General features: G+C 41.2%; 1 protein-coding gene across 1 annotated transcript in view; it reads right to left on the reverse strand.

Annotated features, from left to right (window-relative positions):
• HSD17B12 (hydroxysteroid 17-beta dehydrogenase 12) overlaps positions 1-9371 on the reverse strand; it is a 167666-nt gene extending 158295 nt beyond the window's left edge. The window contains exon 1 of the mRNA XM_028833499.2: positions 9093-9371. Coding sequence (XP_028689332.2) covers positions 9093-9252 — 160 coding nt within the window. The 5' untranslated portion in view covers positions 9253-9371. The remainder of the gene's footprint in view (positions 1-9092) is intronic.
• Positions 9372-12272: the final 2901 nt, after the last annotated feature.

The raw sequence follows: 12272 nt of genomic DNA on the forward strand, positions 1-12272 counted from the left end.
TGGTGGCACTTGCCTGTACTCCCAGCTACTTGTGGGGGCTGAGGCAGGAGAATCGCTTGAACCTGAGAGGCGGAGGCTGCAGTGAGCCGAGATACCACCACAGCCCTCCGGCCTGGGCGACACAGCAGGACTCAGCTTCAAAAAATAAAAATAAACATAAATATAAAATAGGATAAAATAAAATAACCTTTGTTCAAAGCCACGAGACAAATAATGAGTTTTAATCTGAGTGGATGAGAAGCCACTAGAGAGATCTAGGCAGAGCATCACATAATCTGACCAAAGCTTGTCAAGGATCACTGTGGCTGCTGTGTGAGAATCAACTGCAGGAGAGCCAAGGTGGAAGCAGAGAGATAGGAAACTTGTCATTAGAGGGACAAGAGTCTGTGGTGGCTTAGAACTCACTGGATTCTGGATATTTTGAAGTTCAGAGTCAATGAGATTTCCTAAAAGGCTGTATGTGGTGAAGACTTAAAGATAACTCTAAAGTTTTTACAAATGTAACTGAAAAGTTGTACAAATTTTTTAAAGTCCTTCCTATGTTAGATTCACTCACAAAGGGGATCTATATGTAAAGGAACAGCTTAGTAAATCTTTTCACCAAGCAAGGAATTTTTATGCAGTAACACTAGTCATCTCCTAATTGATCTGTTCATAATTTTAGATTTTCAACTGTATGCCTGCTGAGTGAACTACAATTATTTCTTAGTTTCAACCATCCCTTTTCATCCAATAAGAGTAATCTGTACAAACAAATGATGCTTTTAAATATATGTTACTTAATATCCATAAAAATATAGTAAGGACTATACTAGAACCTCATTTACATATCATTTAATTATCATAATAATCCTGAAAAGTATCATCCCCCTAAAAAATGAAAGAAGTTATGCTCAGAGGTTAACAATTTTTGCCTAAGGTCAACCAGCTTAGTGGCACAGCTCACCTGCTGACTCAAAAGCCAATCTGTTTGTTAGCTATACTGTTTCCCAATGTAATACTCTTGAGAGGCACCAATTGTTCAAGTTCTTAAACTGCCTAGCCCTTCCTCTCTTCCACAATGACTAGATTATTTAAATGGAAATAACTTCACGAAATGGTGGCAAAGATAACTTTCCAGAAACTGGATAGTTTTCCTGGAATTGCCAGGTAGAGATAGGGCGAATGCATTGTTTCGCTAGACAAAAATCAACAAATAAAACAAAGCATTCTTTCTGATACAGATTTGTGGCAAGCTTCTCAACTACCACACCATGGTATTATGGAGTTACCATGACAAAGCAATAACCTAGTTTCAGGGTTTCAACAACCCCATCACTCAGTAGTCCCTGTAAGAGAAGAACTTCCCATACTACAGTTATCAGACCTTTCCCCCAGAGAGAAATGGTCTCTGAGAGACGATAACTAAGAAGTGCACAAAAGTGGCGTCCCTTACAAAAAGCATAAATTCTCATTTTATTGTATATTCACTTTTTTTTTTTTTTTTTTTTTTTGAGACAGAATGTTGCTCTGTTGCCCACGCTGGAGTGCAGTGGTGTAATCTCAGCTCACTGCAACCTCCACCTCCTGGATTCAAGCTATTCTGGTGCCTCAGCCTCCTGAGTAGCAGGGACTACAGGCGTACACCTCCACACTTGGCTAATTTTTGTATTTTTAGTAGAGATGTGGTTTCGCCATGTTGGCCAGGCTGGTCTGAAACTCCTGACCTCAAGTGATCCACCCACCTCGGCCTCCCAAAGTGTTGGAATTACAGGCATGAGCCACTGCACCCAGCCAATTGACATTTTTAAAAAGACAGTTTTAACTGAGGTTATCTAAATACCTACGCTGATCTATATCTGTGTAACAATGTTTTCTCAAAGAGGGCCCGCAATAACTTTAGGAAAGTCACAGAAACAAGAAATTCTGCTTACAGTTGCAAACTAAACAGTGTTACCCTTCTGCTTAAAATCACCTCAACTGCTTTCCACTGCTCCAGGACAAAGGCTGCTCGTTGCCCTTCCTGCCTTTCCAGTTCCATGGCACTCATGTCGGACCTTTCCTGGCTCCAGTCACTCAGCCCTCGTTTCATGAGGGCCCAGCCCTTTCCTGCCCTAGGAATTTAGCAACTGCTCTTCCTTCTGCCATGAACATTCTTCCCTCTGCCCTTCCTGTCACTCCAGTTGGCTCACTTACACTCACCCATCAGATCTCAGCTGAGGCATCGCTTCCCCAGGGCAGCTCTAGAACTTTCCCTCACAGATTCTCACAGGACCAAGTGCATCCTGTTCTCACCACTTACCGTAGCACAATTTATTCATTTGATTACTGTTTGCCATCCCATTGGACTATTATAAGGTCTATAGTTGGCACTCAACAGTATTTGTGGTGGAGAAATGGGCAAATGAATAGCGTTACGTCATACATTCCTCCAAGCCCAGTGAGGGCTTTGTTCACCCTGCCTCCCTAACCTTAATCTCAATCCATCCCAGATGACATGCATATGAATTTCTACATGCTGTTTTGCTAAGAGTGACAAGAAGGGAATGAAATAAAGGATGCACTATTTTTAAAATATACATTTAACTTATCCTTATCTACAAATAGCTTTCAATGGCACTGAAACTGATCTATTCAAATCCATTTACCCATGCATTCTAAACTTATAAATTTTGTTATCTAAGTCTTCTGACAAATTTTTTTTGAAACTGAAAGATATAAATTATCCTCAATTCAACCAACCAAAACCAACAACAACAACAAAAAATTAGTTTGAAAGCTCAACACTCTCAGTTGCAAGTAGCAATGGTAATCTCAGTTATCTGACAATGTCGTCACCCAGGTATCAACTCTTTCTTACTAAACCTTATCCTGGCAATTAGCTCAGGTAATCAGAGCACAATGTTACTAACGCTAATAAAACTATTCATAACAAGTTATCAAGCACTTATGTACTATCTGTTTTGCAGAGAATAAGTATTCTCATTTACACTTCACAATAAGCCTATGAAATCTATAGGGAAGCTAGAATTCAAGTCCAGGTTTGGGTCTCCAAGTTCAGGTTTGACCTCTAAATAGGAAAGTAGTGTTGCACAGAAAGAAAGAACAGAAAAAAAACCCAAAACAAACAAACAAAACAAACAGGGTGGAGCAATGGGGGCTGGTGGGGAGGGGAGTGAGGGAAGAAGATATTCAGGGAGTGTAGACTCAGGATCCATAATCCCAGGAAACCTCCCTCTTTGGTTTTTCCTCCAAATCAGATAAAGATATGCTTTTAGGTCTAATCTTTCAGTTGCATCTGTTTCCTCTTATGTAGACTCCAGCACTAGTACTTGAAAGTTGCCCTGCTAACTCTAATCTGCAGAACTTGTTCCATTTAGGCACACGTACTCCCTTTTGGGAGCCAAAGGGCAGAATGAACAAATATTCAAAAACATTTATGACTAAGTTTGTTTCTCTGCCTTCTCTCACCTTCCCTGCCTCTGTGAAAAATATAACCCATGTAATGACTACTGCGATCAACATCCGCTCGCCAGTAAGAATAGGTATCTATACCCTAGAAGTAGAATGTCAACAGCAAGCATATGACCTTTACCAAGCTGGGCCTCCAGGGAGTCACTAAATCCATTCAAGAATGCCAGAGTGATAAACAGAAAATAGCATTCGAAGTCAAATCCTGCCATTCTGATGACTGTCAAACCCTTTGCTTTGTTAAGTACCTTAGTAACTTTCCAGTATTTTCTCATACCACAACAAGATTCATGGTTGCAAATCTGAAGAAAATCCCAAGCTACTTGATCCTAAAATGTGCCAACTATTTTGCAATCCTTCCCGAAAAATCAAGAATGTGCAAATTTGAAATTGTGCCTGCTTTTTGTCTGAGATTGTTCTTAAAAATAAAACAAAAATTTAAATTTTAAAAATGGAAAGTGTGTCTTCAATCAAAAAGATTTTTTTGTTTTGTTTTGGGTTTTGGTTTTTTTGTTTATTTGTTTTTTGAGACGGAGTCTCGCTCTGTCACCCAGGCTGGAGTGCAGTGGCGCGATCTCAGCTAACTGAAAACTCCACCTCCCGGGTTCCCGCCATTCTCCTGCCTCAGCCTCCTGAGTAGCTGGGACTACAGGCGCCCGCCACCACGTCCGGCTAATTTTTTTTTTTTTTTTTTTTTTTTTTTGTATTTTTAGTAGAGACGGGGTTTCACCATGTTAGGCAGGATTGTCTCGATCTCTTGACGTCGTGATCCACCCGCCTCGGCCTCCCAAAGTGCTGGGATTACAGGCATGAGCCACCGCGCCCGGCCAATCAAAAAGCTTTTAATAAAGTTTGTAGGTATAAAGAAATCTACTCCCAAGTACGCATCCAGTCTGTAGGCCCATCACCGACGTACGGTGTATGAATGTTGCAGAACGGATGACTTGGTTTCAAATCCTGACTCGGCAATTTAATAGCTATGAAACCATAGACAATGAAAGCAATTTACTTAACCCCCTGATTCTTCCTCTGTCCACTGGGGACAATGGAGCACAGCTCAAAGAGGTTAAAAATAATCTCAAGTTCCTGGCACATTTCAAGCACCCATTCAATAAATGATAGTTATTAATAATTCTTCTGGGTTGTCAATTTAAGTAACATTTCATATATAATTCTTCAAATTATGTGATATCACAAACTCTTGTTAAAGAAAGACACCTACTATTAACAAGCTCTAGTTACACAAGTATTCTTCAGTCATTTGAGGTTAACCCTGTGCAGTTAACCAATGTGAAAACAGAAATTGTGATTACACCTGTGATTTTGAGAATTCTTTGATTCTCGAGCATGGCTAAGCAAAGCATGTTTTGATGAATGGTTTTTCCAGAGGAGAACTGCACCATTCCTGCCATTTTTAACTCCTCACTATCTACTGAATTAGGAGAACTTTGGAATACTACAAAGCCAAATGAGTTCCATCAGCAACCAGAAGCTACAACATCTTAGGGATTTGCTAATGTAAATATCCAGAGGGCAAAACAAAGGGTTGAAGACTTTTTGTGAAATCTAACCTTACTCCACAAAACAGAATATTATTCAGCAATACAAACAAAATGAAGTACAGATTTCATAGATGAAACTTGAAAACATTATGCGAAAATCAAAGAAGCCACTCACCAAAAAAAAAAAATGCCTACTGCATGACTCCATTTATATGAAATATCCAGAACAGGCAAATCTACATAGGCAGAAAGTAGATTGGTGGTTGACTAGGGCTGGAGCGGGTGGGGGTCAGGGAGTGAAGGGTCTAATGGGTACAGCGTTTCTTTTAAGGAAGATGAAAATGTTCTGAAATTGGATTTGATGATGGTTGCACAACCCTGTGAGCATAAAAACCTTGAATTGTACACTTTAAATGGGCAAATTGTATGGTATATTAATTATATCTCACTAAAGTTGTTTTAAAAAATCTAACTCACTGATTAGTGGATCCTTTACTCTTCACTGCGTGGAACAATATCCTCTTCATTAAAAACTAAAAATAAGTGCTCAGAGTGCTGTCTTATGTTTAAAGTTACAAAATATCTTGACATTGGAAGTCTACTTACCTTGCCTTTGCATCTGTCATCTCCACTTTACTTCAATAGCAATCATTTGAGATGAACTCTCCAGTAATGGAAACTACTCAAATACATGCAAAATGTATTTATGCTCAAACCACATTTTACAGATTACATTTTTTATTGCTCTATAGCAGTGACTGTTCTTTCCTTTATTTAATACAAACTGACCACCTTTGTTATCAATCTCCTTTTGATTACTTGCTACACTGACCTTCAAACAACTGAAACTTCACATTCACAGGATCTCCTTTTGTTCTCCTAAGAAATACAGGAAGTATTCAGGTAACAATGACAGAAAAAGAAGTCTTACCTACTAAATTGGCTAAACCCACCTGCTAGGGGTGTAGGGAACACAGGGGATTCACCTGAGTGGGAATGCTTCTGGCGAGAACTAGGAAAAAGAGATGGCCCAGCTCTTGACCAGGAGATGGAGATAAATTAGAGTCTGGGCCAAATAATGGACAGTCTTCAAAGTCTAACAACACTAAGGAACCCGTTACCTAGAATATTTTTACTGATTGTGAAGCATGCATGTATTTCAAGTTTTTTCAAAGTTTTTGTTCTTAAGTTTAGAAGAGACAATTTGTGAGAAAAGACAAAGTGAGAATCCACGCTTTCTGCCCCTCAGATCCTAAAATCTGAGGCAGACAGATTAAACACACTCATATGAAGATGCATGAAGAGACTAACAATAACAAGAATAAAAATATACTATCAATTCAACATATGCTAATATAAAATACTTAAAATATATAAGTGGTTATAAAGAGGAAAATATTAAATATTAGTACTAGAAAGTAGATTCAAAGGCTGCATAAGAACAGAGACTCGAGATTAAGATAGTAATTTTGTAGGAAAAAACTTACTAGTACTATTTATATACAACAATTCTAAAATCATAACTTTGGTAGAACAATATTTTTAATCACAACTCCAATTATTTAAGTGTCATCTCTGCTAGTTTGTTTTTCAAATTATTTCAGTTCACCTCTCTAACTCATATGAAGAACCTGTTTAAGATGAGCTGCTCTTAATTTTGTTTTTGAAGAGTTCCAGAATTTGAAGATAAAGGAAGTATTTTCTTTTAAGATCACTTCTTCTGCTTAAGCACTTAAAAAAAAAATTCAAACAACCCAGGGTAAATTGAACCTGTCAGCATTTCACTTCAATTATGATACTATGATCCTCTGCTGTTCCAGTGTTCCAGTTCAAATTTCATATCTAAATCTTATACAAATACTTCCCTTAATTTATCAATTATCCTTCCTCTGGGGCCAAATCTTTTCAACACAAATGTTACTTCTGATGCTACATCACTTGCCTTTTACTATAGACTCATATGTAGATGACGTGGACTTATTTGAATAATCAATCAATATGGTCAATTTTAAACAGAAAAAAAAAAAAAAATCCAGGCATGGTGGCTTACACCTATAATCCCAGCACTTTGGGAGGCTGAAGCAGGAGGATCACTTGATCTCAGGTGTTCAAGACCAGCCTCTGAAACACAGTAAGGCCTTGTCTCTACTAAAAACCAAAAAAAATTTAGCTTGTATGGTGATATACACCTATAGTCCCAGTTACTCAGGAGGCTGACGTGGGAGGATCACTTGAACCCAAGAGTTCGAGGCTGCAGTTGGCTATGATCACACCACCATACCACTGCCCTCCAGCCTGGGTGACAAAGCGAGACCCTGTCTCAAAAAAAAAAAAAAGAAAAAGAAAAGAAAACAACAAGTTGTTAACATTAGTCTTTGCTTACCAATTACAAATTTTATCTTGACAAAATTCCCTAAGGCATAACTGTCTTGTGTAACTACAGCAAAAGTCCTCAAACAGATTTCCCAAAACGGACAATGAAGAATGTGGGCAAGTCAATTGGGAAATCATAATCTTAATTTTTATCACCAAGTTGAAAACTTCACTTTCTTTTTTTTTTTGAGATGGAGCCTTGCTCTGTCTCCCAGGCTGGAATGCAGTGGTGCAATCTCAGCTCGCTGCAACCTCCGCCTCCCAGGTTCAAGGGAGTCTCCTGCCTCAGCCTCCTGAGTAGCTGGGACAACAGGCGCGCACCACCACGTCCGGCTAATTTTTGTGTTTTTAGTAGAGACAGGGTTTCACCATGTTGACCAGGCTGGTCTCAAACTCCTGACCTCGTGATCCACTCGCCTCGGCCTCCCAAAATGCTGGGATTACAGGCGTGAGCCATCGCACCCAGCTGAACACTTTCTTTCTCAGAGAAACAGGTGATTGTGAAACACTATTATAATGTTGCTCCACATCGTGCAAAGATTTCACATACATATCCACTGCTAAGATGTTTTCTCTTAATGTTAACATAAGCCCCAAAGGTTAACATATGTCTTTCCTACTAAGTTGTTTAAATGTTTCTGAATAAACAAAGAACATGGAGTAACATTATTAGTGTATCTTACCTGAGCCCAGTCTGCAGGCAATGCCTAACTGCCCCAAAATTCAATAAAATGCTTAGGAAGTGCACATTCGATCATAAAACATCAAAATAAATAATCATCTCAGGGAACGACCACAAGCATACCATAAGTAATCACTTGGTTTAAAGGGAAGAAAGTCCAAAAGAGACGAAAATAAAGCAAAGAAGGAAACAAAATAGGATGAAAAAGAAAAAAAAGCGGGGGGGGGGGGGCAAAAAACTTCCTTGCAGATAATTTTCCCTATTTCTTCAGTCTGACCTTCGTCATCCATTTTAAAAATCCTCCGACTACAAGTTCCAAGTATTTAGTTCACTCTTTATGGGTATACTCTTTCCCACAAACGTCCTTGTGCAAAACAAACAAACAAACAAAAAATCTGATTTTAACATGATGAGTTATCATTTTACAGAAGCAATAGTTCTTGCTACTCGTTAGGACTCCAGAACAGTTTAGCGAGAATTCCTTTTAATTTGGGGCTTTGTAAATTGCATGAAATAGGCCGAATCCTGATGCGATTACTATCTTAATCGTAACTGGGGAGGTACGATTCCGCCGTGCAAAAAGCCTTCTGAAATTCTGTGTCCCTACACCCCGTCTTCTGTCCTCAGCCCAAACATGTTAACAGAATGCTCTGCATCCTTAGCACAGGGCCAATATTCAAACCAAGCGAAAAACTTTATTTTAAAAACATTTACAAGGGGCGAACCAAGGAGGACAGCGTGTAACTGAGGAGGCAGCAGGGCGACTGACTGGCTCCATGAACCCGGAATGGCTTAAAGGACACAAGCCCCAGGGACTTGAGGCAGTTTTCTCCTACACCCCAAGCTGCGCTTTAGATTCCCAGGATTGAGCGAGCAGTGTATCTCGTACTTTAAAACTCTGCAAGTAGTCTAAGCAAGCAGAAGACAGCCAAGGGAGCCAGGAGGGGCCCGAGGGACGCAGGAGCCTGAGAAAGAAGAGAGCTGGGGAGGGGAAGGCCAGGAGCAGAGCCCGGAACTGGTCATCACGGGCCAGGCCTGGTCCCGGCCGCCGCAGGAGCGAAGACGCGGCGCTGCATCCGACTCACCTGCCCATTCTCCGAGCCCCGGGCCGACCCCCGCCTCATTCCCCACTCCCCAGACCCGGAGGGCCGTGAAGAGCGAGTACGAAATGCGCAGGGCTAAGTAGGCCACGGTGCCCGCGCCCACCCAGTACAGGAAACCGGCGGCGGGGAGAGCGCTCTCCATGGCTTTCCACTAGGCCTCACTACCTTCGTGAATGAAAAAAGCGAATGAATGAATCCAGGAGGGGGCGCCGGCCGTGACGGTGAGGATGACACTAATAGGCGCTGCTCCGACACTACTTTGGGCCTAAACCCCGCCCGCGGGACCATATCCGTGTCGCTATTGGTGATCTGTCTTTCCCTCTGCGCGTAGTGCGTCAGCAATTGGCTGACTCTAGTTCCACTGCCCCGCCCACACTCCCCCGTCACCACGCCCCCCAGGGTTCCGCCTGCTAGCGCCCTGTCTCACCCCACCGAGGCGCCCCGGTCTCTCATTGGCTGCAGCCATACTCGCGACTGGGGAAGAATGTGCTCGGATTGGCCAGTCAGATCAAGGCTGGTTTGAGCTCAGGTTCGAAGAGGAAATGGGATCAGAGAACCCGCTAGTGAATGGAAAGATTGTAGTAAGAAGTGGGCTTGTGGGCAGGGCGCGGTGGCTAACACCTGTAATCTCAGCACTTTGGGAGGCCGAAGCGGGCGAATCCCTTGAGCTTAGGAGTTCGAGACTAGCCTGGCCAACATCCGAACCCCGTCTCTACTAAAAATACAAAAATTAGCTGGGTGTGGTGGCGCGCGCCTGTAATCCCAGCTACTTGGGAGGCTGAGGCAGGAGAATCACTTGAACCTGGGAGGCGGAGGTTGCAGTGAGCCGAGATCGCGCCACTGCACTCCAGCCTGAGAGAAAGGGTGAGATTCCATCTCAAAACAAAACAAAACAAAAGAAGAAAAGAAAAGAAATGGCTGTGGAGTCACGGTTTTATTTTCAACTCTTTATTAAATAAATATATATTTTACATATATGATATAGTTATATAATAAATATATCATTGTTAAGCGTGCTGTCATTGTTTCCATAAACTTTTCCAGATAAAGGCTTGCAGTCTTCTGTGTCTGTGCCTTCCTCGCTGCAGGCATTAGCTCGGGTTACACTCACTCACAGAGGACCCTCTAAATGCCAGACCTCCCTCCCAGCCGAGCAGTAAACATCACTTAGTTCCCAACAATTTGGAGTCCAAGGCAAATAACCTGATGGAGTCTAATAACTCTAATAACTGTTACACGATGGCATCAGAGCTGTACGATGAATGAAAAATATAGGAACACAGCTTGCTGAACAATTAGTTTTGGAAGGAGATTATATCTTTTAATTTGTCTTCAAAGGAGGATAGAAAATTTTATTTTCTTTTTTAAATTTCCCTTTTTTGGTTGGGGGGCGGGGGAGTGGTATTTCCAAGGGGCACAGAAGTGTGAAGTCCAGATAGAGGCACGGGAACTACGTTAGCAAACTTCCAGAGGAGAAAGACCACAAGGTAAGTTTAAAAAATTGTGTAAAACAATAAAGTGCTTCACACTCTCTACCTTTCTTCAAGAGGTTTTATTCCCTTCTCTGGCGTGGATTTGGGCTCACAAAAGTACCTAAAATTTGTTCTTAGCCAATGGGGGCTGCTGATTCAAGACTTAAGAGTGTTTTTTGTAAAGCAGGAACTTAAGGATAATAATTCTAAGGGTAACAGTTCAACATATCTTGCAGCTAACTTTATAGTTTAATAAGATTCCATTTGAGCCTTATTTCTTGCTGCCCAACCCCCCCTTCTCCATTCTCTTATCAGATTAATTAAGTCTAACCCTAAGGCTGTAAATGTAAACCATCAATTACCCTCCAGAATTCAGCCATGTGAGTTGAGCTGACATCATATTTTATTTTAATTGAATTTGGTACCTTTGGCTGGGGCCACCTCTTCAGTTCAGCTAAAAGCCCACCACTCTTCTCCCTCAACTTCTCCCTCTTCCCCAAATCTTTGCCTACAGTGTAGCTATATCCCCAAATTTATATATCCCAGCTCATCATTGTTCACCAACAAAGCGCCCTCTAGATATTCAGTCCCATTCTCCTTAGAATAGGCTGGAAGGGGGAGAAGACAGTTATTATAAACTAACAATACATAATTTTTTGTTCCATATGTCTGTCTGTCTGTGGCCCCCACTAGAATCTGTGATTACAGGGGACACTATGCTGTGAATCCACAGGACCTAAAACAGTACCTGGTACCTAGGGGACCCCAACAAATATCTAAGAAACAGAAGTGAAGATTCATTCATTCAACAAATATTATTGTGCCCTAATTACATGCCAGTCCACTGAGCTAGGTACTAGGTATAAAATAGTGAGCAAATGGGCAATTCTCAGTCCTAACCTTACTCTACCATTCAACAGGGAGTGACCAGTTTTCCTCTCAGTGTCCTTTGCTGGCCCCTTCTCTTACTGGCCTCTAAATTACACAATGCCCTCAGGCTCAGACCCCAGCTCTCTTCTCTAATATATGATTTTATCCAGTCCCTTGGTTTTAAATATCAACTGTAAGCTGATTACTTCTAAATGTCTCTGTCCAGGCTCAACTTCTGCTTAGAGGTCCAGACTTCTATACGGTGTATATATATATCCACCCGCCTATTCGCATCTCTACTCGGATATAAAATAGACATTTCAAACTTAACATGTTTAGAACTCTGCGCTCAACACATGCGCACACACACACACACACACACACCCTCTTCCTCTTTTCGTTCCTATTTCTGTTAATGATACCGTCATTTACTCCCTTTCTAAGGCCCAAGACTTTGGGATGAACGTTGATTCTTTTTTTTTTTTTTCACTCTTTCCGCCCAGGCTGGAGTGCAATGGTACAATCTCAGCTGACTGCAACCTCCGCCTCCCGGGTTCAAGTGATTCTCCTTCCTCAGCCTCCCAATTAGCTGGGGTTACAGGTGCCTGCCATTACACCCAACTAATTTTTGTATTTTTACAAAATTTTTGTATTTTTACAAATTCTACATCTGTAAAATGAGAACAATACTACTTAAGCATTTAGCAGTGATTAGCAGATAGACATGAAGTGTTCAGTGAGGTAGGTACTACTCTTATTCCCATTTTACAAATGAGGAAACAGAGGCTTGAAGCAAGTAAGTGGAAGAATTGGAATTTGA

Source organism: Macaca mulatta, chromosome 14 (genome assembly GCF_049350105.2).
Source record: "Macaca mulatta isolate MMU2019108-1 chromosome 14, T2T-MMU8v2.0, whole genome shotgun sequence".
Taxonomy (NCBI): domain Eukaryota; kingdom Metazoa; phylum Chordata; class Mammalia; order Primates; family Cercopithecidae; genus Macaca; species Macaca mulatta.